The 27,524-nt window shown below is 32.4% G+C and overlaps 3 protein-coding genes across 3 annotated transcripts; 1 reads left to right on the plus strand and 2 right to left on the minus strand.

The window, feature by feature from the left end:
- Positions 1-478: 478 nt before the first annotated feature.
- LOC123659077 (acyl-CoA Delta(11) desaturase-like) lies at positions 479-2,923 on the minus strand. Its single transcript, XM_045594343.1, has 5 exons — positions 2,715-2,923; positions 2,128-2,258; positions 1,643-1,848; positions 1,236-1,421; positions 479-946 (listed from the first exon to the last, which is right to left on the minus strand). The coding sequence occupies exons 1-5, from the start codon at positions 2,908-2,910 to the stop codon at positions 670-672; spliced, it is 996 nt and encodes a 331-aa protein (XP_045450299.1). The 5' UTR covers positions 2,911-2,923; the 3' UTR covers positions 479-669.
- A 5,233-nt stretch (positions 2,924-8,156) lies between these two features.
- Positions 8,157-10,922, plus strand: LOC123659284. Its single transcript, XM_045594531.1, has 4 exons — positions 8,157-8,305; positions 8,348-9,206; positions 9,381-9,767; positions 9,996-10,922. The coding sequence occupies exons 1-4, from the start codon at positions 8,157-8,159 to the stop codon at positions 10,920-10,922; spliced, it is 2,322 nt and encodes a 773-aa protein (XP_045450487.1).
- Positions 10,923-18,364: 7,442 nt separating this feature from the next.
- Positions 18,365-23,635, minus strand: LOC123659102 (acyl-CoA Delta(11) desaturase-like). The gene is made up of 5 exons (XM_045594365.1): positions 23,353-23,635; positions 22,999-23,129; positions 20,826-21,031; positions 19,385-19,570; positions 18,365-18,811 (listed from the first exon to the last, which is right to left on the minus strand). The coding sequence occupies exons 1-5, from the start codon at positions 23,546-23,548 to the stop codon at positions 18,532-18,534; spliced, it is 999 nt and encodes a 332-aa protein (XP_045450321.1). The 5' UTR covers positions 23,549-23,635; the 3' UTR covers positions 18,365-18,531.
- Between the last annotated feature and the right edge of the window lie 3,889 nt (positions 23,636-27,524).

Below are 27,524 nucleotides of genomic sequence, written 5' to 3' on the forward strand. Positions count from 1 at the left end.
ATAATTAGTATAAGTACATACGGTTAGATAAGATTAACCATAATTTTTGTATTGGAATTTTCTATTAAGATCTTGGTTAAAATTTAGAGTTAGATCAATTTAATATTAGGGAAATTATTTTCAAAAATCGTAATTTAAGTTGAGGTATGTAAGTTCAGAAAAAGAACTTAATAGAATAGGTATCTTTTGTTGTTGATGATTGTTGATTATCTTTTGTTTTTAGTCGAACGAATAGCAAAGTATTTTTAATTAAATTAAAATCGTAGTTTAAGTTGAGGTAGTTCAGTTAAAAAAAGAAAAACTGAATAGAATAGGTATCTTTTGTTTTTCATGATCGTTGATTATCTTTTGTTTCTAAAGTAAAAAACGTAGTGTATATTCCAAAGATATATTGTATTTCTGTAGTGTATTTAGCATCAGCAATGCACCCGTGCGAAGCCGGGGCGGGTCGCTAGTAATAAATAAATTGAACCCATAGTTTAAATACCAAATTATATAATAAATTAATACCCAATATTATATACACAATATGAATGAAATTGTATTAACGAATAAAAACCAGCCCGTAAGTAAAAAACGTGAATTCAGCTAAGAATATTGAAAGGGTTTCTGACTACCACTGTCAGTAAACGTTTCAATTCTAGCTCGAAGTCTATATAAAACATATTTTTAATTAATTGTTTCTGGTTCAACATTTGGGGAGCGGTCTATGCGAGTTCCATCGCCCAGTCTTTGCGACATAGACTTGATCATAGCTGGCGTAGCTGTTTTTAAGTCGTATGCCCAACCGATCTTACTAAAAAAATCGATAATGAGCCTGGTCAAATTGAAGTAGTCAAATTGTTCTCCCGATCTATAATCGTATGGAAACGCATGATGGAAATTATGGGTACCTTCGCCCAATAATATAAGTGATACGAATTTGTTTTGTGTAGGTACTATTTCTCTGAAAAAAAACAGTAAAATAAATATGGTAATAATCAATATTAAAAAAAAAATAAACGAACTATATATAAAAAAAAAACTATATAAATTAGTTATAGACAATTAACCACACTTAATAATAAAAAAAAGTTTAAAATTCTAATTAATTTTGTTTTTGAAATATTGTTCAGTCAACAACGGAATGTTCGATGTTATAAATAATAAAATAATTAAGACTTTCATTTTAAAAACGTTAATTTTAAATACATGCAGAATTCAGGAATAATATCAATAAGGCTCATAATATTTACTTGTTGTAAGGCCTAGTTCCAAACGTATGTGCTAGGCTGTTAACCGTTAGTTCACTGTGGAATGCACACAAGAAACGTATAAACCATTGCCACGCTATAGTACATTGCCAGGTTTCACCCAAAATATAAACGTTAATGTAGAATGGTAAAATATAGCAGAATAGCAGTTTAAAATATGTGAAATACCTGAAATAAAAAAATTACACAGGTAAATTATTTTAAATTTGTACGTCACATTGATCGCTGTATCAAATATTACATTCTACGTGTACTTTTAATATACATAGATCACCGTCTCAATAGTCGTCAATAAAATCTTTCTTTTCATTTCAACAGTTATTAATATGTAAAATACCAATAATACCAAATACCAAACTATTGTATGTGATTTGATAAAAATTACCTACTTGTTAAAAAATCTTAACAGTGGATCATCGGTTATGTCGCTCATATCTATCTGTTTACCACGACTTAATACTAGCTCGTTTTTCTTTGTCATTAGCCATCCGATGTGAGAAAAGAACAAGCCACGATTGGCATTGTGCGGGTCAGCTTCTGTATCGCTGTACTTATGGTGAACGCGGTGGTCGAGAACCCATTGATATATGGAATTCTTAAAACACAAATTGTTAACATCTTCAATGATATCTAATATAATGACGAATCAATAATATCTAGACATGTTTATTCATATACTCTTATTATAAATTTTTACTAGATAAATCGCTAATTAAGTAAGTCAGTCATTAAACTTTGGATATGAAAAATATTTATGTTTAAAAATTAAATATAGATTAAGTAGTTAATCAAAAAAAAAAAGTATTTAAATATAAAAATTAGCGAAATATGGTACAAAAATAATATGGCTTTATAGATTAAAAGGGTTTGTTACCTGTCCCGCACTTGCATAGCCAGCAAGTAAAATTAAGTGGAGAGGTAAGTTTACTTTAAATGCTCTGTGTGACCAAAGTTTATGAACTCCTGCCGTAAGACCAAAACCAGCGAACATGTACATGGCTAGAGCTGAAATTAATATGTGTAAATTATAGATATTATTTGTAAACTAAAAAAAGTAAAGCAAGTTAAACGTTTGTTATTCTCGTCAATGTCATTCAACACATACCCCTAAAAAGTTTAATCTTTTTTTTAGATTTTTTTTTAAATGAGTTAGGGAACAGCAGAGAACATCCTGTTCATAATATGGAGTAACCCGACTGGGGAAGTACCTCAACATTGCAGAAGATCACAGCTAAACAGCACTGCTTTCCAGCAGATTTGTGTTTCTGTAGTGAGTAAGATGTCCAGAGATCCTGAAGGGATTGGAGTAGGATCAGCAACGCGTTTACGATGTTTCAGGTGTTGCAGGCATCTATAGGCTACGGTGATCGCTTACCGTTAGGTGGACCGGACTGTAAGCTAGCTTTCCGACTTAGTTGTATAAAAAAAAATAGTAACTAGGTATTACAATTTAACACTTACTAAAAGCAAGGGTTTGCCATTTCGCTGGAAAAGCGTACTTATAACTCCAGTAAATACCTAAGACATGGTATAGAATTATCAGTATAGCGATATTCCATTTTATTTTATTTTTAAATCCCAAACTCTTTTCAAATGATTGAAATAATTCACTCAGTGAAACCGTATGTATTTCATTATTTTTTTTATCTGTATCCATTATTACAATTTTACTATACCTACAACAAAGAAACAAATATTACGATTAAGTCATGTAGTGTCATAATTCAATTGATTTAGTTTAGAAGTTACTAGTCTTGTTGTGTAGTATGTAGGAGTTATTAAACACTCGTGGGTTTTCTAAAAATAACAAACAAATTATTAGTATTCCTGTTGCCTATAATTGGGCGAAGCTCGAAGGAAGTTTCTAGTTAGCGTATGTTACTACTTTTACTCGCTATCGCTTTCATTTATTTAAACAATCAACCAGTCACTCATTAACGCATAGTCTGGTTTCAGTTATTGACTTTTTTTATGATAAAAGCACAAACGCGTTTTTCTTCAGCATTCAACATTTCGCTCATAGTTATGTGCTCTTTAACGCCGATATGATTAAGTCATCATAGAATATTTTGTTATTAATTAATAACATATTTTTAGTAGCGAGTTTTCATGGACAAAAATAAACGATTTCACAAAAATCATAACAAAAGGAAAGGAAAAACTTAAAAACTATAAATATACGTAATAATATTTAACAGTACTTACAATTTTGTATATTTACCAATATTTTATTTTTGTTTTCTATAAACTAAACTGTTAAATACTTACAGGTGTTTATCAGGAACACTTCCTGATTTTGGATATAATTTCTCCACAGCCGCAAGTGTCGTTTCGTATTGTCGTATCGCTCGCTATGGAAACTGTTACAAATGTATGTGTAAGACGATCTTATATATCATACATAACTGTAATTATAGGATAAAATCATAAAATCACATTCGCTATAAAAATCAATCACTAAATTAATATATAAACATTGTTGTAGCAGCATAAAATAACTTTGTCTATTTATGATTTGGCTATATTTATAGTAATTTTAAATATAAAGAAATTTGTTTGTTCGTTTTTTTGTTAGTTAATCAATTGTTTTTGAAAATATTTAATAATATGTTTGACGTAAAGTAGTAGTTGCTCAGTAAAAATATAAATATTTCAGTGGAGTATTATACGTTGACAAATAAAATATGAGAAACTATGTCATTTAACACAATAAAAATACAATCTTAAGCTGAAGACGTTTTAAGTTACAAAATAGTCGTTAATATTTCAACTTTTCGGTATCTAAAAAGACTTGATAAGGATAACTAAAGGATACTAAAGGAACTAAAGAATACTATACAAATTACATGTCAAATAATCGTGAAATTACCAGAAGGAATCCATGTAAAAAAAAAAACGCTATAAAAGAATATACAACTACATTAATATTTTAAATATTATATTTTTATGACACAAAACTGTAATTTAGTTTTTATAGGTTTGGGTTTTTTGTTTTTTAATTGAGGGAAGATAATACAAAGTTATAATTAGTAAAACGTGCAACAATAAGAACGTACAAGCATGTGTTAACGTTATGCTAATTCTATCATTAAGTGATAGCGTATTAAAGAGTTAATCTTATATATTCCAACAATAATAGATACGAGAAAAACACCAGGTTCTATTGGGTCTGAAAGTAAAAGGTTGCCGAAAGGTTTTTATATTCAGTAATAAAACGCACGTGATACACGGCCTCCTTCGCTATTAGACTGCAAAGGTCCTGCCTCAGGTAATATAACCTCGGATATACAATATTACACACGTGTACTGAGCATATTACAAGTCATTATAACAACAAACCTTCATATGTTTTAAAGTGGAGTAATTTTGATGTGCATGAGATGAGTAACTAATAATATCTTAATATTAGCTGTCCCGGCAGACGTTTTTTTGCCATGTATTTTATTTTTTTACACGATAAGTAATCACCAACATAACACATACTAAAATCTTCTCCAAAATATATTATATCTTTTGATATAAGTATCATTCTGATCAGTTCAGTAGTTTTCGTAGTATAATCGAACGAAATAGCCGGCTCTTCCTTTATTATATTATAAATTGAGGTATGACATAGTAACATATCTTGCTCAAAATGAGGAGCAGCCTAACTGAGCAGTACCTCAACCTGTAAAAAAACTTTACACATATTACCATATATTTCACTTTTTATTTAATGTTCAAACTTATTATTTCAATTAATTATGGTCGAATTTCGACCACTGGGCGAGCACATGTAGTATATAGTATAAGTGTAAGTATAGTATTGTTACGTGTTAGGGTTCGAATGATTTGGAGAGAAAGACCTGCTGACTCTTTTCAAGACTTTATTCACTAGCACTAGGTCCAACACAAAGCACTAGGTTCAAACACTAAGCACTCACGATGTCCTCAGTCGTAGCCAATGTCGTAGGTTTCGCTGGTATCACTCTTGATCACTATTTTCACTCTTGAAGTCGCCTCGAAGATCGCTCAAACTGAACTGCACTCGCTCGCCTCGCTGCGGCTATTATATCGGCCGAGACGAGGCCCAGGCCATTCTGGAAAGTTCGCGCATGTACCCGGTTTTCGAGACTATACTTCTATATAGTTCCACAGTTGCTCCTCTAACGCCATCTAGTATTGAGTAGAGAGTTTCATGCGGTCTCCTGTCTTTGCGTGGTTTCAATGGTTGCCGCTAGATGACGCTAGTTTCTTTGTGTGTTCGTAACAGTATATATATGTAATGTAGTACATACATAGTATAAAACGTTTGTCTTAGTACTTATATAATTTGTAATGTCTCATGTTTGTCGCAGTTATAGTATAGAAGGTTACAGCTAAGATAATACTACTTTCAGTAGTGTTGTGCTCTAAGAGAGAGAGTAAGGTGGCCAGATCTCAGAGGAATATATCTATTGGAGTTCGTTTTTTGTAAGGTGGTCCGTACGCTTATTTTTCATCTTTATAATGTAAAAAATAATATAAACATTTTTTAATACGATTATGTCGGCTAACAAGCATACCACTTGACTGTAAGCGGTTATCGTTGCCTATAGATGTCTGCAACAACAGAAGTATCGCAAGCGCGTTGCCGACCCTAGATTCAACCCCTTTGGAGTTTATTATAACGATATCTTAAAACTTAAACATAATAAAAATTGAAATATATATAATTAAAAACGCTATGTGAGAAAGATACACGAATTTCGAATGCTGTTTTAGTAGCTTATTAATTATCTATAACTACTGACGCTTTAAAAAAACATGGTTGTCACTAAAACAACGTAAACCGGGTCCAAACTAACTAGACGATGTCGTGAGCCAAATAAATAATATTTTCATATAATTTTTATATATCTATTCTTTCCATAGTATGAGTAGAAAATACGAAATTAGTTACAAGCTTTGGCCTATTTTTTGCATTTCGATAGTATCATATGAATCTCTTTAAACAAAGTGAGCTCAACTTCTTTTTAGTTGCTCATTCAGTCAGTTCAGCTTATTGCAGTCGATTGCTGGACATAGGCCTCCCAAAGGTCACGCCAGACATCCCGGTTTTCATCATTTAAAACAACCACTTTCATCATTTAACACCAGAATGATTGAATTCTAGAAAAACCTACCACCTGGTTTCAGTCCTACTTTTATACTACTATAGCTGATGCCCGCGACTTCGTCTGCGTGGTATTTATTATTCCTTCAATTAAAATTTTAAAGATCGAAATACCTTATAGTGCTTCGTTATAGACGACATTCAACGTAAACTGATTCGGAACATGGACAAATAGGCTGGTTGGCTGACTTACACGGGAGAAACCAACATAGAGCTGGCCGTGCGAGAAATAGCTGACGCTTTGGTCTATGCATGCAACACGCTGCGTCCGCTCTTGAGATTTGTTTTTGTTACGAAAGAATAACAAACGAACGCCTTAATTAACATTTTTTTTCACCATCGCGATGTAGAATACTGTCAGCGCCATCTAGTTTATTTAATACGAATTAGAGTCGGTAACATTATTTTGGAAGCGTCGATTATTGCAGTGAATTGTAACATTTCACCATCGCTATGTAGAATACTATCAGCGCCATCTAGTTTATTTAATATAATGATGAAATACTTAATAATAATTTGTATGAAAGGTGAGTTATGGGCAAGTGTTTTTAGATATGTTTGATGAAAATATGTTGAGTCGTCTAAAAGTTGTGGGGGTGAAAGTGGGGAAGAATAACCGAATGTCTGCAAATATAATCTAGTGGGGTCTCAAATGAAAGCGCATCACGTGCACATTACAAAATAATGTGTACAATGAAAATCGGTTGTGCTCTGAAAAAACTCTGGGGTTAAAGTGGGGAAAATACCCAATATCTGCAAATGTATGTGGTGGGGAGAAAATGAGAATGGAAATCCGAATGTCAGTAATTTTAATCAAGTATCAAATGAAATAGCATCATATGCACTTTGCAAAATCATTATTTTAATAATAAAACTAAGTTGATTAAATGTGCGTGCCGATAAACTTAAAAAGGAGTCCCGGCACGATAAAGGGAGCTATATAGTGTGATGGCCCTTTATCCCCCCTCGAACAAGAAAGTTCCCGTTTTAACCTAAAGGGCGTGTTTTTAAAGATATAAGTGCTTTTCTAACCCTTCAACTTGGAAATTAAGTGTAGTGGAGCTATCTGTTGTCGAGTATTTGAACTTCATTCAGAACAACGATTATTTATTTGTGTTGCATTTCGAAAGGCGCTGTGAGCAATTGCAGCATATGTAGTAATGGCGCGAAATTTAAAATTCCAATTTCAATAAAGTCTTAAATAACATTTGTTACTATAGTAAAATTATTAAATTTTATGTATTTATACAGCAGTAGCTAACTTATAAATTTTGTTCTTCTCGTTTATGCTAAAGGACGTATTTCTAGGGGGTGGTGGTCTAACAACCCCACGGGGACCAGCCGGGTTGGAGTTGTTCTGCTTCCGGTTACTAGTGCGTTGTTGCTACTTATTTTGATTGGGAATTTCTTGAGACAGTGAATTTAATCTATTTCCTGTTATCTTGAATGAATTTACCATGTTTTCTTTTATTGACGGAGTGTCGCTCACTAGTTTCTTTGCATAGTTATAATTTTCTGGAGACGTAGATTGTTCTCTTTTCCTTTTTTCTTTATTTATGTTTCCTTCCTTGACTATCAACTGATCATATTTGATATATGCAAAGTTTCCCTTCGCCCGTTCTTCTTTAAGCTTTGGTTGCAATTCTCTTCGTCTTTCCAGTATTTCCTTCGGAAAATCTTCCGTGACATAAACCTCCTTTAAGTTCCTTTTCTGCTTTAGTATCTCTTTTCTCTTCCAAATATTTGCAACTTTAAACGTCAGAACACTAATGGAAGACCACAGATTAGAAGAATTGGAATACGCTCTTAAATCAATAAACTGGGATATTATTGGATTATGCGAAGTTAGAAGATCAGGAGAAGAAATAAGAGAATATAACGAATATATTTTCTATTACAATGGCGAGACACAAGGGATGTATGGAGTAGGATTTTTAATAAAAAAATATCTGAAAAACAGAATACTAAATTTTAAAGGAATATCAGACAGGATTGTGGTTCTCAATATGCAGTTAGCTGCATTCAAACAACCGATATCTATTATTCAAACCTATGCACCTACAGAACAAGATACGATAATAGTAAAAGAAAAATTCTATAAAAAATTAGCTGGAGTACTGCAAGGGATAAATAAAAACGTAATAGTGATGGGAGATTTTAACGCCAAGACAGGCAGCAAATCAAACAAAGACGAATTCGTGTTAGGAAAATACAGTAGCGGAGAAAGAAACGATAATGGACAACGACTCATCGACTTTTGTTTTACGTTTAATTTAAAAATAATGAACAGTTTTTTTAAAAAGGGAAAAATGAGAAAGTGGACATGGATTTCTCCAAATGGCAAGCATATGAACGAAATTGATTTCATTTTATCAAGAGAAAAACAAATATTCCGTGATGTCAGCGTAGTAAATATTTTCAATTTTAATACAGATCATAGAATGGTAAGAGGAATTATAAAATGCAAAAAAAGGAATTCAAGAAAACATATCTTATCAAATAAAAATATAGGCACTTCGTTTCCGTTATCAAAAACTAACTTAGATGAATTAAATAAAACACTATTAGAAATTAAGACGCATAGAACTTTACAAGAAAAATACGATTTTTTGGAAAAAGCAATGAAAGAAGTGAATAGATTACGGACAAAAATAGAAAAAAGGGATAAATTAGGAGAAGAGACAAAAAAATTAATGGAAGAGAGAAAAAAACTATTGGAGAATCGTAAAGATAATTTCCAAAATATAGCGAACATCAGCAAGAAAATTCAGATATCAATAAGAAGACACCGTAAAGAAGAAAGACTAAATATATTAAAGGTACAGATAGAAAAAACAGGAGGGATAAGGAAAGGCTTGAAACAACTAAAAGAATATACACAATGGATACCTAATATCAAAAGTCAAAAAAAGAAAACTGGTCAACAGATTACAGGAAGATTGTCAATAATTACAGAGGCAACAAAATTTTATAAAGAATTATACACAAATAAGAATAAAAATATACTGATAAGAGAAAAGAGATTTGAATTAGAAGAAGAAATACCATGCATACTAGAAGCAGAAGTTGTTAAAGCTATTCAAACACAAAAAAGTGGTAAAGCACCTGGTGACGACAAAATTTCAAATGAGCTATTGAAGGACACAATAACCACAATTGTTAAGCCCTTGACCTACTTATTCAACGAAATTCTCTTTACCGAACAAATACCAACTCAATGGACAAAGTCGACGATAATTCTTTTACCTAAAAAAGGAGATAAAACAAATATTAACAACTATAGACCGATATGCCTTACATCTAATATTTATAAAGTGTTCTCAAAAGTTATACTTGGAAGAATAACAAAGCAACTGGACGCAAATCAACCAAAAGAACAGGCGGGTTTTCGCTCTGATTTTTCAACCATTGACCATATTCATGTAGTCAAACAGTTAATTGAAAAATGTAATGAGTATGGCAAAACTTATTATTTGGCATTCATAGATTACAGTAAGGCTTTCGATTCACTGAGTCACACCTACATCTGGAAGACGCTAGAAAACCAAGGAATAGAAAGTAAATATATAAAAATTATAAAAGAAATATACAAATATTCCACAGCGTAGATTCAACTAGAACGAGTAGGAGATGAGTTTACCATCGAAAGAGGCGTCAGACAGGGGGATCCACTTTCGCCGAAGATATTTACAGCAGTTCTCGAAAATATATTTCGAAATATTGAATGGGAGCACTTTGGCATAAATGTAAATGGAACCAACCTAAACCATCTAAGATTTGCTGACGATATCGTACTATTTGCTGATACTCCGGAAATGCTTCAAACTATGATATATCAACTGGACCAAGAAAGCAGGAAGGCAGGCTTATCTATGAATCCAATTAAGACTAAGCTAATGACAAATGCGATAAAACATAACATAGAACTAAGGCAAGAGCCTATTGAATATGTCGACGAATACGTATATCTAGGACAAATCATATCTACAAAAGACCAATATTCAAAGGAGATGGACAGAAGAATAAGCAACACTTGGAAACGCTATTGGTCTTTGAAAGAAATATTTAAAAACGAAACAATCCCAATGACTGTTAAAAGCAAATTATACAACATCTGCATTCTTCCATGCCTTACCTACGGGTGTCAAACTTGGCCTGCTACGTACAAAAACAACGAAAAACTTGTAAGTTGCCAACGTCACATGGAACGAAGTATGCTTGATATAAAGCTGCGAGACCGGTGGACCATCGCTAAAATAAGAAGCAAGACAAAAGTGAGTGATATTAGCAAAACAATTAAAAAACTGAAATGGAACTGGATCGGACATATTATGAGAACAAATAAGGAAAAATGGACCAAAAATATTATGGAGTGGTACCCTAGAAATGGAAAGAGGCAAAGAGGGCGTCCAATAAAAAGATGGGATGACGATCTACCTAAAGGATGGAGAAGATTAGCTCGTGAAAGAAAAGTGTGGGAGCAACTAGGGGAGGCCTATGTCGAAGGACAACCTGACAAAAGAACCGGTTACTAAAATAGTAAAAAACTAAAATTGTGTAGTGCTTGTTGGTCAGTGAATAAAGGCTTTATTTATTTATTTATTAGCTAACTTATATTGTGGAGTTAAAGCGAGATAATTTTAGTTATTCAAATTAGTTCTGAAAACATTTTAAAATTTAAGTTTTTAAATTTCGCGCTTTTACTACGTATGCTACAGCTGCAGAACCTATAGTTACGGCGGATAACAATGTCGAGAACATTCTAGAAGGTGTGAGAAAGAAAATATTCTTAAATTTTTTCGAATATCCTAGAGCCTAGCTCTCTGAATATATAAGAGCCCGGTGTTGTCTGCCAGAGTTAGTTCGATTTGAACAGCGAAATAAGCGATTTCGAAACGAAAAGGTAAGAAGTTATCTGTGAGCCTTTATTTTGAAGTATCACGTGTGAGTATTTTTAATAGTGTGTTTAATTAATTCTCGATTTTGAAGCGAAGAAGAAAAAAGTTGTCTGTGAGCCTTTATTATGAAATATCAAATGTGAGTATTTTTAATAGTGTGTTTAATCAATTCTAATGTTTTTTTTTCTTTTTTTTTTTAATTGTAATTTTCTTAACCTTCAAGCAGTCGCGCGACTTTGAATTGATGCCTTCTATATACTTTTGGCCGTAAACAAAAGATCGCGCGACGGTTTGAAGGTTAAATAAATATTTTTCTTTGTCTCAACGTACTCCACGTTTACGTAAAAATATATTTGCCTATAAATGTTTATATTATATATTACAGAATACAATGCCTAGACGTAAAAGAGCAGCAGATCTTGCCAGTTCTGCAGCGAAACGGCGGAAACAAAAAGAATATCGAAGAAATGAATCGGAAGAAGAGCACGAAGCACGTTTACAAAATGAACGAACCAGGATGAGCACCCTGAGAAGCAGAAAAAGCAAAGAAAGAAAAGAAAATAAAAGTATTGAAGAATCGAGAATTTTAAAATTTATATAATAAGTAGGAGCGGTCCCCCAACGCGATGTATTTTTTTATAAATTATTTTATTGTATGATGATGCCGGCAATATCAATACTTAATTAGGTGCATAAGTTGTATAATAAGCTGTTTAAGTAATTAAAGTATTTTTATTTATCCCATGGGAACTCTTTAATTTTCGGGATCAAAAGTATCCTATATGTTGACCAAGGATATAAGCTACCACCATACAAAATTTTATTTAAATCGGTTCTGTCGTTTCAGAGATTCGCCCGTACAAACAGACAGACAAACAGAAACAAAAAATTTGAAAAAAGTCTAAATGAGTTCTATTTCACTTCTTACATCAGAAATGTGCATGTACAGAAATTTGACCTCTACAGTTTTATTATATGAATAGATATCTATTTTTTTTGGAAGTCACTTGGGATACTCAAATTTCAAGTGGAGCTTATTACATATGGTCTGGATCGCATAGAGACTCAATCCTGAAGGAAAATTTTGCTCTTCCATAGTTTCAAGAATACCAGACTTCACGCAATCGATTCCTGTCACGTTTACGCAGGAAGAGGGAAACTGCTAGGCCCATTCTAGAATCATTAGTTTTTTTTTTTAAATATACTACTCAGTTTGATTACTTGCTGTTCATTGATATTTTTTCATAATTTTTATTTTTATATAACTGTCAACTTTAAAAGCAAGCCTTTCTCAATCATAGGTACAATCTGATTGGACTTTTTAATAGACACGTATGACAAGCACTATAAAATCCCAGAGGATGTTGGCGTTTCGTCATCCAGACCTGACATATTCTTCTTTTCTAGACGTATTAAACATATAATACTTGTAGAGCTCACTGTACCGTGGAAAACCAACATCCCTGAAGACCACATAATATAATTAAATAAATATTACGACCTAACAAATGAGCTAAACAAAAATAGTTATGTGGTTAATTTATACGCGGTAGAAGTAGGAGCGAGATGTATACTAGCAAAATTTCTCTACAATTTACTGCAAGACCTTGGTCTGTCGAGAACCGCAGTAAATTCTATTTTAGAACGAGTGTCTAAGGCTGCACTACCAGGTTCTTACCAAATTTAGCTAAGCAGGGCGGGAAACTCGAGCAGTGAAGGTGAGCGTTGATGCGCAACTCAAAGGGGGCCTTCTTAAACCTACACCTAGGTTGCAAGTCCTGGGAACTGCTCTGAGTTTCTCCTTCTGCCACACGATGGACCCAGCACCCGCACGGCGAATCCATGGAAAGCTAAGAAGTTTGTCTCTCAAAATATTGTGTTATTTTTGATTTATTTACTTTTTTTGTTGGATTTAGCAAGTACTTTCTATTTTTTTATTATATATTATTTATTTTATTTTATATGAAATATCTACTAAAAACAGCACTACTGCACGTTTTGGAACGTTTTATGACATTATATCTCACTACTACAGGTTAGGTGGAAGAGATGTCTTCTAGAGATAAGTCCGCCTTTGTAAACAAAAATTGTACCACTTTATTTTTATTTTAAAAGCAATACAGCATATATTATATAAAATTCGGTTAATAAGTATGTGCTATCATTTACTTATCTTTTCCGGAACCGCTCCTTTCATTGATTAGCCCGAAAATTTTAAAATGTATCCGGTCTAGTACCTCTCATAGAGGTAGAAAAAAAAACAAAAAACAAATATCTTATTATGTGATTACGTTGTAAAAAAGGTTACGGATAAATTTCATGTTTTATAAGTATAGATAAATGTCAATTGCTCCTTAAAAAAATCTTGAATGTACGTAAGCATAACTAAAGAGTTATGAAAAAGTAGGTCAGAAGACGCCTCCGCCATAATGAGTTTCTGTTACAACAATATCTTTCTTTGATCAACTCAGAAATTCTGTAAAAGGTAAGTCAGGTGATTATTTTTCATGTTATTTGTGTTACCGAAAGCTTTGTTACAAGATAAAATTCAAATGAAATCAAAATTATTTTTAAGTTATATATAAGAACAACCGTTAAAGAAATTGCAATGCATTGTTTAGTGCTAACTATGATATTAATAGAGCTTACTAATTAAGAGCTTCCGTTTTAATTTTGGTTATTATTTGAATTAAATATTTTATTATTTTATTGAGCTCGTAATTGTAGATGAGATTTAGTTAAAAAAATTACGCATAAGGAAATGAGGTAAGCTAGTTTCCACTTTGTACGCTTATTAACAAGTTACCTTACCTAATCTATAATCTATAATATATATAAACGCGAAAGGTCATCACGAAATCTCCGAAACTATAACACCTACAAACTTGAAATTTGGCAAGTAGGCTCCTTATAGGACGTAGACATCCGCTAAGAACGGATTTTACGAAACTCAACCCCTAAGGGGTAAAATGGGGGTTGGAAGTTTGTATGAGAGTCCCATGTTTTTGACGTAAGAGACTTGAAATTTAAAATGTATGCTCTATAGATGGTAACAAGGTGTTCAAATAATGTATCTTTAGAAATCAACTCCCTTTTGGGGTTAAAATGGGGGATGTTACGTTGACTCACTAATCACGAAATCTCCGAAACTATAACAGCTACAAATTTGACATTTGGCAGGTAGGTTCCATATGAAGCGTAGTCATATGCTAAAAACTGATTTAACGTAACTCGACCCTTAAAGGGGTAAAACGGGGGTTGGAACTTTGTATGAAAGTCCTATGTTTTTTAAGTAAGAGATTTGAAATTTAAAATGTATGTATAGATAGTAAAAAGGTATCCAAATAATGTATTTTTAGAAATCAACTCCTTTTTGGGGTTAAAACGGGGGATGGTAGGTTGACTCACTTATCACGAAATCTCCGAAAATATAACAGTTATAAACTTAAAATTTGTCAAGTAGGATTCTTATAAGGCGTAGACATCTGCTAAGAATTAATTTTACGAAACTCGACCCTTAAAAGGGTAAAACGGGGGTCGGAAGTTTATATAAAAGTCCTATGTTTTTGAAGTAAGAGACTTGAAATTTAAAATGTATGCTCTATACATGGTGAGAAGGTGTTCAAATAATGCATCGTAATCTATATATATAAAAAAAAGAGAAAGATCACTAACTCACTCATCACGAGAACTCAAAAACTGCTGGATGGTCCATTCATCCAGGATGGACAAAGATGAGATTTGGCAGGGAGGTAGATTATAATTAATAGACATCCGCTAAGAACGGATTTTGCGATATTCCACCGCTAAGGGGGTTTAATTATTAGGGTTGATAGTTTGTATGAAACTTATACAGCAGGGTCGGTTTAAAGCAAAATAACCGCGTTGCAACCCTATGTGTTCAAGGAATATTTATATTTATCACTTATAAGTAGTACAAAAAAAAAAAAAAATTTTTACAATATCTAACCTTTACGTTACCAGAATACTATTTATTTACCCCTGTTGTCACGGAGTCACGGAGGAGAGTGCGTTACACTATTCCGTGGCATATATAGTTACGTAGAACCAAATTAATAAAAATAGGTAAAAAAACTTTTTAAGTTAAACGGTTTTATGTTAAACATACATTGCAATGTTTAAGATAAATGTACTAAAAACCAAAAAATAATAAAATAGATACAGTCGTGGGAATTATAAACATATGCATAGACTAGACTAAAATAAAACCGTGGGGCACGTCAATTGTCTACAATCGTTGATTAAAATGTTTGTTTTGTAATGTTACACTATAATTAGGCAGTTGTTCAACCGACAAAGATGGACGTGTGATAAGTAGGGCTAGAATGTGGAAACAAGCTAGCAAGCTCGATTATAAGCGAGTTTTAGGGTTTCATAGTGGTGAGCGAGTAGTACTTTTATCATATGTTTTGTCGATTAAAGACAAACTACGAGCAGTGAAACGATTCCTCGCCAGCCAGCAGTGTGAATGTCCAACGATAAACTAGTTGAAACATCTCTTTTATTTACATGGAGTGTATAACTATTGGAATTTCCATGAGCAAGAAAATAGTAAGTAATTTCCTCACCGTCTGCGGGCCAACTGCCTATTTTAACGACGAATTAAACGATTCTTCTATCGCACATTAAGTCGATAATTTGTAGACAATTGACGTGCCCCACGGTTTTATTTTAGTCTAGTCTATGCATATGTTTATAATTCCCACGACTGTATCTATTTTATTATTTTTTGGTTTTTAGTACATTTATCTTAAACATTGCAATGTATGTTTAACATAAAACCGTTTAACTTAAAAAGTTTTTTTACCTATTTTTATTTTCTAGTTTTTAGTTTCTATTTCGCATTCTGTTTAATTCATTTAGTGCTTCATTATTGCAAGGCCCATCTTAAATATTGAGGTTGTATAGTGCACTGTATTCTTCTTGTCAAGCCCTTTTATTTGATACCCATATTGGTGGGATTGATAAAAAATTGTTATCAGACATTTGGTAGCGGCGGCCAGCTTAGATTTCAATTTTGCATAGTAAATTGTATTCTACTTGTTGAGACCTTTCATTTGATACCCATGTTGATGGGATTGATAAAACCTAAGTTATCCGCCATTTTGTAGAGGCCGCCATCTTGGATTTTAATTTTATATAGTACGTTGATTATACTGGTTGAGCACTTTCATTTGATACCCATATTGATGGGATCGATAAAACCTACGTTATCCGCCATTTTGTAGCGGCCGCCATCTTGTATTTCAATTTTTTATAGTATATTGTATTCTGCTTGTTGAGCCCTTTCATTTGATACCCATATTGATGGGATTGATAAAACCTACGTTATCCGCCATTTTGTAGCGGCCGCCATTTTGGATTTCAATTTTTTATAGTATATTGTATTCTGCTTGTTGAACCCTTTCATTTGATACCCATATTGATGGGATTAATAAAACATAAATTATCCGCCATTTTGTAGCGGCGGCCATCTTGAATTTATAATGATAATGAATAAACATAATTGTATTGTCACCAAAATCCAAAGTGTATACAAAATTTCAGATTAATCGGTTGACAGGAAGAGGGTGAAATTTGAATTACTAAATTTGACCCAAGAATAAAAAATAAAACAAACGGGGTGAGCTAAATAAAACCGTTTAAAAACTAAATTGCATGCAGTATATTTTAAACATATTTACACTACAATACTATATTATTACTACATTATTTCATACCACAATTCTGACGAATTCAATGAACCATTTTGTTAAACGCGACGCGCGCTTCGCGCGGACGTAGTCGCGGGCAACAGTTAGTGTATTATAAAACAAAGCCCCCAAAAGTGTATGACCGATTACGTTTATGTTTTATCGTTATATGATCGATTCCCTCAAAATCTACGGAACGGATTTTCATGCGGTTTCACCAATGGCTTCAAGAGATAGGCTTGCGGAACGGCTAAGCCGATTATGATGAGAGTTTCACTGGAAGTTTGCCGGGAAAACTTTGTTTCACACTGATTTCAACGCGGGCGAAGCCGCGAGCACAGCTAGTAATTTTATATTTATTACCCGGTTTACGTTACCCATTATGAATTATCAAGTAAATATTATTGCACGAAATTGGACGGACATTGCAACATGTATGCTAACTTAGCATGTACACATGATAGCGATCGTTACTCATAGTAGGGAATATACATGTCAGTGTATGTTTTTTTTTTAAATTAATTTAATGTATTTTTAAGAAGAATGTATTTTTAAAAAAATTAATTAATGTATTTTTTTTCTATCTATGTTGCCTCAGAATTTTGTACTGTGTGAACCGATTTTTTAAATTAATAATAGAGGTTTTAAATTTGTCTGATTTTTTTTTCTATCTATGTTGCCTCAGAATTTTGTACTGTGTGAACCGATTTCAATTATTCTCTTTTAATCGCAAGGTGGTGCGTTTCATGTAAACATTGAATTGAGATCTAACAAGTATTTTTTAATTTATATTCGCCCCGGCTTCGCACGGTTGCAAAAACTATCAGTGTTCCTCTACTATGTTATGCATGTGTTATACATATGAACCTTCCTCTGGAATCAATCTATTTACTAAAGAAAATTGCACCAAAATCCGTTGCGTAATTTTAAAGATCTAAGCATACAGACACCGGTAAGCGACTTTGTTTTATACTATGTAATGATAATGCGTATTCGCTTGACTATGTTTTCGTCGATATACGGTTCTCTACGTTTTCTCGATTTAAAAATACAATTTCCTCTTAAGAGTTAATTTGTGTTACAATTTTTTTAAAGTATTTATAACTATTTTATAAATTACTATCTGACTTGGCAAGCGTTGTTTTGCCTCTGAATGCTATTAAAAATAGGGTTGTAGAAGAGTGAAAAATTGAAGTTATATGTATTTTTCAATTTTCAAAAAAAAAAAATGTTGACTGGTTCTCAGACCTACACGATATGCACACAAACTTTCATAAAAATCGGTCCTGAAGTTTCGGAGGAGTTTGGTAACAAACATCCCGATACGAAAATTTTATATATTAGATTGACAGAAACGAATTGACATAATATTTTTAAGAAAACCCTTTATTTATTACATATTATAAATGAAACTGTTTGTTAAAATGTAAAAACAAAACCATAAGTAAAGTAATGAAAAGTAAGCTGGAAAAATAAATCGGTTTCTGATAATCGGTTACTGATGCGTTGCTCTTTTCACTCATATTTTTCAATTATTCCTTTTCAGTCTCAGCATGAGTCATCCGTGATCGGTTTATGCGGGTTCCATCACCCAGTCTTTGCGACACAGAGTCGATCATAGCTGGCGTAGCTGCTCGTAAGTCATACGCCCAACCTATCTTACTGAACATATCTATTAGGAACGTGTTAAAATTGAAGTAGTCAAATTGTTCTCCTGATCTATAATCGTATGGAAACGCATGATGGAAATTATGGGTACCTTCGCCCAATGTTACAAGTGATACGAATTTGTTTTGTGTAGGTACTATTTCTCTGCAAAAAAAAGATCCATAATGTAAATATTATAATATTTAATTATATAGAAAAAATTACAAACAATAAATACAGATAATACTAGTATACTTAAAGAGTCCTAAAAATTTATTTTGAGTTTCGAATTAATATTGTACTGAGTTGTAGTAAGGCACAGCAGGAAATATTCTGTTTAAAAAATGCCTCAGCTCATCTAGGGAAGAACCTTAACCTTACATGAGATCACAGCTGAATAATTCTTAAGTAGTATTTCCTCTGGCGAGTAAGGTGGCCAGAGCTCGTGATAGGGTCAAAATACGATCGCTTTGGAAAAGCGCTTGCGATTGTTCTGTCGTTGCAGGCGTATATTGGCTGCGCTAACTGCTTACCGTCAGGTCCGCTGTAGGTACACTTGCCTGCTAACTTAGTCGTATAAAAAAATATTATGTTGTTAATAATGGGATAGTTAAAAGTAATATTGATTGTTATAAACTTGTAGAGTCATCAAAGTTTTCAGCTCAAAAACGCTAATTTTCAATGGACACAGAATTGATGACGGGCCTTAGCAATATCAATAGGTTTCAAAATATTTACTTGTTGTAAGGCCTAGATCCAAATGTATGTGCGAGGCTGTTAACCGTTAGTTCACCGTGGAACGCACACAAGAAACGTATAAACCATTGCCACGCTATAGTACATTGCCAGGTTTCACCCAACAAATAAACGTTAATGTAGAATGGTAGAATATAGCAGAATATCAGTTTCATATATGCGAAATACCTGAAATGAAAAAATAAAAATAAATTATACGTCACATTATCGCTGTATAATATATATATTATACTGTGTATATAATATGTATATTATACTGTGTGTATTTATAATATACAGAGATGTGCAATTAAAAGACTTATCCCCTAATCGTTAACCTAGAAAAATCTGTGTTACAAAGATCAGTGTCTATTTTTATTTAATGAACCACTTCAATGTCATCGTAAGGGATGCAACGCATCATAGTCGCGGATAGGGCATATATATTATGGCATGGCATAGCATCGACAGGCTGTCATTTTTTTTTCGTTACAACGTTTAATTTTATGACGGAACTAAACACATTACATACAAAGTTAAAAATATGAGTAGTAAAAGAAAACCACTAAGGTAAAGGTAAAAACAACGGTAACAACGTGCTATACGATAAACTTGAGTGTCATCGTTGCTCACAAGGGTTTTGGAATGAACTCCAAAGATCTAGTTTCATTGATTGACAAGATAGAGGCTGAGAAAATAAAATTATCGTTTTTTACTGTTGTGTGCGTTGTTACTTCATGATATCAGCCGCTAATAGCTAGATCTCATAGCAGAAAGAGGCTGTCAGCATAGTTAGGAGATTTTGGATGGTATCTTCCGATATCTATAAATAACTATGATACCGATTTGAGGTCATAGTAAACGTCCAGTTGCATTTTACAACTTTACTATTCAAGCAGATATAGAAGTGAAGATTGGGCCTGTTTTCTTTACCAGATTGTTGGAAGCGGGTTTACACGAACTGACGCATTATTCACGCGCAAAGTGGCATAATTTCCATGTTGTAGCTTTTTGAAGACTGAGTGTGATGGGTCAGGAAATAATCCACAAAATTACGGTGATCTGCCTTTCGATCTACGGTGGGTGAATACATATGAATAAACATATTTATTAAAAATAAATATTTGCACAAACATTCAAGTCGGACTCAGTGACAATCAAACGCCTGATCGCCGTATTTAACATATATTATATAACATAACACACATATATATATATATAACGGCGCGTGCTATATTTTAAAGGAAATAATTAAATTTTGATTTTATTGATACTGTTGCCATGTGAAATTATTAACGTTAATAATGAATTACCAGCTTTATTACGATTATTGTATTTTGGAGCGGGTAAACACCGGATGGAGTTGTCAGTCAGGTGTCAGTTCGGTGGCTGGTCACTTTTTTGATTGAAAGCGGACGTGTGACATGTAATAAAAACTACCTACTTGTTATAAAAACGTAGCAGCGGATCATCGGTTATGTCGCTCATGTCTATCTGCTTGCCACCACTCAATACATGCTCGTTTTTCTTCGACATTAGCCATCCGATGTGAGAAAAAAACAAGCCACGATTGGCATTGTGTGGGTCACCATCTGTATCGCTATACTTATGGTGAACGCGGTGGTCGAGAACCCATTCATATATGGAATTCTAAAAACAAAGTTTTTTGATGATATCTAAATTTTTCTATGACATATCAATAAATCTTATACGTATTTATGTATACTAGTGGTTGCCCAGTAGTCTAAATGTAAAAAAGACTTACGAAATTCGACTATAATTAAAAATTTAAATTAAAAAATAAAACAAAAAATAGTGAAAATAAAGAACATTTTTTAAAAATTTTCATTTTGACGACAGACTTTGACAATCAAAAAAATAGTATATAATATGCGGGTGTGTGTCAAATACATGTTAGTGTGTGTAATGTTTTTTAATTGATTTTTATATATTTTTTATGCATAGTTTTAAAAAGATATTAGCATTCTGCACATCTTCTCTATATTAACTCTGTGTGTACGAAATTTTATGTAAATTTTTGTTTGTTTTCCTAACTAAGTTAATAAGAAATTACTACTGGTGGTTATCAAATATGGGATAAAATTGTACTACGAATAACTTTCGCATATAACAAACGCATGCTCTTAGGTCATATTTATTTTTGATCAAATAGAATATTACAAATTTTTATTTAAATTCGACGATAAAAATCATTGTCATTTAATTTTATATGTATTTTTTTAAGTTTAAGAGTCGTTTTATATACACATATAGTTAGTTATTTCAAAATAATTGATTTTTTGTTTTCAACGATTTTTTAAAGTAAGATATTTCAAAAACCTCTAAAAAATTCAGTCCATTCAAAATAGACTAATGGTTTTTACTAGTACCACAGCACTGGTGGTACTGGGACGTATTTAAGTCTTTTTAAAGCTCATATGAGCAAAATTTCAGAGTCATCGTACAGTAATAAGTCTGAAACAGGAAATTTACAAGATATTTTTTAGGATTCTTCCATTGAAGAAACCAAACTCTTTTAAACTTTAGGGAGACATGGTCATCACTCATCACTTCAACCACATACAGTCCATTGCTGGACATAGGCTTCCAACAAGCCAACAAGTTCACGCCAAAAATGGCGTGAACTCCCGTGTTTTTCACCACACTGGGCCGGCGGGTTGGTAACTGCAGAGCTGGCTTTGTCGCACAGAGGACGTAGCAGCCCATCTTTGGCCTGTGTATTTCAAAACCAGCAATTGGATGGTTATCCCACCATTGGTCGGCTTTTTAATTTCCAAGGTGATAGTGGAACTGTGTTATCCCTAAGTCGCCACTTACGACACCCACGGGAAGAGAGGGGGTGGCTACATTCTTACTGCCGTAACCTCACAGCAAAATATGAGGGAGACAAAGTAGCAGAGAAAAATATAAATATAAAATAGTAGATAGAAAATAGTAAATAGGTCTTGAATGTACTATGTATATAATGTAAAATTGAGTGAGGACTGTGTGTTGGAAAACCATTGTACGTTACCCCCCGGCCAGCTGGATCAACAATCTAGGTAAGATCGCAAGTAAAGGCTACACGAGGATTGCGGAGAGTCTATTTGGCGTGAATTTGGGAAAGCCTATGTCCAGCAGTACTGCGATAGGCTTAAGCGAGTGAGCAGATAATCGAGGAGCAAGATAAAATAAAATAAATATTCAGACTTTTATCTACGATAGCCAACTATATTTTTAATGAATATTTTATGAAACTCTTTGATTAAGGACTAGATACAAGAAAGTAATCCATTTAATTGTTTTGGTTTTAGTGGAACGGCGTATAAATATAGTGGTCACCGCAGAAGGCGTTTTTTGAACAGCTCTATAGCTGGCTTACAATCATTTCCCACCCAAAAAAATATCGAAAAACATGTCATTTTTCGGGCTGTCAACTAAATATAAATCCTACTTATAACACTTTACGATGATTAGTGTTAGACGTAGATAAGGTAGTTTTATTCTGAAAACTGTCTCTATTTATTAAAAAAAAAAATGCAAAATATTGTACCAAAATTTAAATTTTAAATACTACTGCTCCTTATAATACCTTCTAGGCTTAATAGAATTATTACCTGTCCAGCGCTTGCATAGGCAGCGAGTAAAATTAAGTGAAAAGGTAAGTTCACTTTAAACGCTCTGTGTGTCCAAAGTCTATGAACTCCTGCCCCAATACCTACACCATTGAATACGAACATGGCTAGAGCTGAAATTAAAATGTATATACCTATTATAGATATTATTTGTAACCAAAAAAAGTACAAAAATTTAAAAGTTAATTCAAGGCATAAACCTATAAATGATATATATATATATATATATATATATATATATATATATATATATATATATATATATATATATATATATATATATATATATCTATATATATATATATTATAAATTTGGAAACAACTATCAACACTTACCAAAAACTAGGGTTTGCCATTTCGCTGGAAAAGCGTACTTATAACTCCAGTAAATACCTATGACATGGTATAGAACGATAATTATAACGTTATTCCATTTTATTTTATTTTTAAATCCCAAGCTCTTTTCAAATGATTGTAATGTTTCACTTAGTGAAGCCGTATGTATTTCTTTGTTTTTTTCAACTTTTTCCATTGCTAAAATTTTAATATACGACTCAGAAACAAAAATTTACTGCTATGATTATACTCGTACGCAAGGTTAACCAGATCCGTTCATATTATGAAGCGTACTACTTTCTTTACAATTATTTTGAATTTTAGTTTTATTTCGATTAGTTGCTGCAGATGTTTCTTCTAGTTTCTTCTTTTAATACGTTTAAAATTGCGATTAATTCATTTTCAACGTCATTATACAGCGTTTTGATTCGTTTGACTTATCTTTGATGTTGCAAGTCTGGTTGTGTAATAGTATATTGGAGTCCTTCAACACTCGTGAGTTTCCTAAGGATAACAAACAAATTTTTATTATTGCTTGTACTAGGGCACCACTGGAAAGGATTATCAACTACTTTATATTGGGAGAGGAAATGAAAATAAAATTTGGTCTAAGGTTCATTAATCAATAAATCATTAACGAGTAGTCCATTTTCAGCTATTTTCTATTTTTTATAGAGGAGATATTAAAAAGATTGTTGCTTAAATAATTCAAGATCTTGAATTTGTTAACAAGAGAATGAAGTTAAAGATGTAATAACTACTAGTAAGTATTAGTTCAAATAATTCAAACCTCAAAATATATAGAAAGCTTTCAATTTAAGAATTTAAACCAAAATACATACTCTTCTACAAATTATCTTTAATTCACCTGAAGTTCGATTTTTCTATCACTAAGAAACTAAAAGGAAATGCATTTATTAATTTGGAACTATCAAATTATACGTGCACGGACTAATATTTCACATATTTATTTTAATTTATTATAATATTCAAAGCTATGCTCTCGCTAAGACTCATATTACACAGTATTAATGGATATCTAATTCTTTGTTTTAGTAACTTTATTTTAGGCAGCGACTTTCTACGGACACAACAGAAGAATTTAAAAAACATATAAAAGAGAGAGAAAATTTAATAACTATAACTAGTGGTCGCCCAGTGGTCGAATTTAGACCATTATATATAATAATATTTATAATAAATGCATCTTTTATGGCTATGTTTTACATTCAGTAAAGACAAACAATATACAATCTATTCTCAATTTGACCACAGACTTCGACAATGAATAAAAGAGTATACTTGCGTGTGTGTTTCAAATACATGTAGTGTGTGTAATGTTGTTTGAAAATTGATTTAATGTATTTTTTATGCATAGGAAAAAAAATTAGGATTCTGCACTCCTTCTCTATATATAGTTATAAGTATGCGAAATTTCATACTCCTTCGTCCGTACAATTTTCGTAAAAAGGAGTAAAAAGTTTTTGTTACACGTATTAATGTTTAGATTATACTGAAAATTAATTAAAAATGTATTCGAAATAATACTTAACCAACAATACATATAGCTTTATATATTTACGAATATTTATTTAAATTTTGTAGAAAGAAAACTTTTAAATACTTACGGTTGTGTATTCAGTATTATTTCCTGATTTTACACTCAAGACAATCAAGAGTGTTTCTTCGTGTGAGCGTAATACTGGCTATGACAGAACTGTAAAAAAGTGTTTTTAAGAACGTCTTATATATGACACTGTGAAAACTGTAATTATGGGACGATATAATTTATTTTTATGGACATTGTTGTACATACATTATATAACTTTGTTTATGACTTATCTATATTTACAGTAATTTTGTATAAACGAATTTGTTTGTCCGTTTTGTTAAAATTCTCAATTCGACAGTATATATTTTTTAATATATGTTATCTCATAGCCTTTTCCTTAGAGTACTGATTTTGATGATTCTTTTTAAATCGAAAGCTGGTGCTTGTTCTGGGATCACACATTTAAAATTAATTAAGATCATAAACTCAAGAAGTACTAGTCAAAGTACTTCTTGAGTTATCCGTAATAATGCGTATTTAATTTATTATTTTTTACGAGCACCTACATTGTATTACTTCTCGATGAAAATCAAGTCATTTTTTTGTGTAAGAGCACTATTATTAATAATAAACACAATTATTTTTATGTAGTTTAATTGGATGTACCGATTTTGATGATTTTTTTTAAATCTAATACTAGTACTCTTCACATTATTTCATATGTAATTTAAAATCGGTTTTTTTCCATTTCTGAGCAAACAAAATTTTATGAAATATTTGGTGATTTGTTCAAAATAAAGTTATAGTTTTTTTTATATAAATAAATGCTTATTATAAACCAATAAATATAAAAAATAAAATAAAATAAGTATAAACTACGGCATTTAATACTACCCAAACGTAACCTTGGACTGAAAACGGGTTAAGCTGATCCCTTATATGTGTGGCATTACTATTATGACCTTTTGTTATCCATGATAAGCTTGATAAGCTACTCAAATTAAATTTTAAATAATCGCGAAATCACTCAACGAAAGTTATGTTTAAAAATAATTTCAATTACACAATACACAATTACGTTACTATTTTCGATACTATTTTTATATTATATTATTTCCCTTATTGCTTTGATCACCTTTTTTGTACGAACACTACGTGGACGTCCAGATATTTTTCTGTCACAAATAGGGGAGATTTTATTGTACCTATCAATAGCTCGGTATACAAACATTTGACAAATACCAATCGAATGGAGAGTTTTAAAAATTGTATTTGGCTCCTACTTTGTGTAATGCAATACAGCGATTCGTTTCTCTTTGTCACCCCACCCCATTTTAATATCATAAAATATTTTACCACGTATTGGCTCAAAAATGAGATAATAAAATGAACAATTATATAAAAATGACAGATTCCAAATTCAATTGTAATATTTTGTTTATTTTTAATGTAACAGTATTTATCGCCAAACTATGTATTTTTTTAATGTCACTAGGTCGGCAAACAAGCGTACGGCTCACCCGATGGTAAGCGATTACCGTAGCTTATAGACACGTGCAACACCAGAAGCATCGCAAGCGCATTGCCGAACCAATGAGTAAGGATCCCCAATCCCCCCAGGAGCTCGGGTCACCTTACTCATCAACAGGAACACAATACTGCTTGAAAACAGTATTATTTTGCTGTGATCTTAAATGTATAGCACAACAGTGTTATAGAAATAACATACAATTACAATAAAAATAATAAATTTTAAATACTTTTTATACTATATTTTTATCACAGAAAATAGTCGTAAACTTTTTATAACCTTGGAATTTTGTTTTTAATTGAGGAAAGTTTGTTAACTTTAAGAAAGATATAATTGACAAATCACGTATATATCGCGATAATACAATGTACGCACACACATGCATTAAGGCTATGTTAGAGATCATTCTGTCGTTAAGTGATAGTGTATCAAAGAGTTAGTCTTGTATGTATCAATAATAGATACGAGGAACAAAAACCACAGGTTCTATGAAGTAATATGAGATGAGTAGCTAATAATTTATTAAATTTGTGGTAGAGTACAGCAGAAAATATCTTACTCAAAATCTGGTGCAGCACACTGGGGAAGTCATTATCATTCCAGCCTATTGCAGTCCACTGCTGGACGTAGGCCTCCACAAGCTCGTGCCAAAAATGCGCGAATCATGTGTGTTGCCCATACTCACCACGCTGGGCAGGCGGAACTGGGGAAGTACTTTAACCTTATAGAAGATTTCAGCTAAGTACTAATACTTTCAGAAGAATTGTGTTCCTCTGGTAACCAGATCTTTGAGAAATGGTCAAGGCGACCCTGAATGTACACGTCGGTCGGTAGTGCACTTGTATTACTCCTAGTGTTTTTACTCCTATACTCCTAGTGTTTTTTTTTTGTTTTTTTTTTTCTATACCTCCGACATGGGGGTCGGAGCACGTTTTCTGCAATTACTCTTTCATTCCAGTTCTCGCTTTCATGCCTCTCGTACTTTCATGCCGCATACTTGTTCTTTCTTTCATACATCTCTCTCTTACTCGGGGTGGGTTCCCCACTACTATTTGGCCTATTTTATCTTGGTTACTTTACTTATCATTT

Source organism: Melitaea cinxia, chromosome 13, assembly GCF_905220565.1.
Source record: "Melitaea cinxia chromosome 13, ilMelCinx1.1, whole genome shotgun sequence".
NCBI lineage: Eukaryota > Metazoa > Arthropoda > Insecta > Lepidoptera > Nymphalidae > Melitaea > Melitaea cinxia.

Coding starts and splice junctions, on each gene's coding strand:
- LOC123659077 (XM_045594343.1), bottom strand. CDS start 2,910: ATGGATACAGATAAAAAAAATAATGAAATACATACGGTTTCACTGAGT. Junction 1,849..2,127: donor GCTATGCAAGTGCGGGACAG/GTAACAAACCCT, acceptor TTGTGTTTTAAG/AATTCCATATATCAATGGGT. Junction 947..1,235: donor GGAACTAGGCCTTACAACAA/GTAAATATTATG, acceptor GTTTTTTTTCAG/AGAAATAGTACCTACACAAA.
- LOC123659102 (XM_045594365.1), bottom strand. CDS start 23,548: ATGGAAAAAGTTGAAAAAAACAAAGAAATACATACGGCTTCACTAAGT. Junction 23,130..23,352: donor ATGGCAAACCCTAGTTTTTG/GTAAGTGTTGAT, acceptor TTTTAATTTCAG/CTCTAGCCATGTTCGTATTC. Junction 18,812..19,384: donor GGATCTAGGCCTTACAACAA/GTAAATATTTTG, acceptor TTTTTTTTGCAG/AGAAATAGTACCTACACAAA.
- LOC123659284 (XM_045594531.1), top strand. CDS start 8,157: ATGGAAGACCACAGATTAGAAGAATTGGAATACGCTCTTAAATCAATA. Junction 8,306..8,347: donor AATGGCGAGACACAAGGGAT/GTATGGAGTAGG, acceptor TCTGAAAAACAG/AATACTAAATTTTAAAGGAA. Junction 9,768..9,995: donor CAAATCAACCAAAAGAACAG/GCGGGTTTTCGC, acceptor TCCACAGCGTAG/ATTCAACTAGAACGAGTAGG.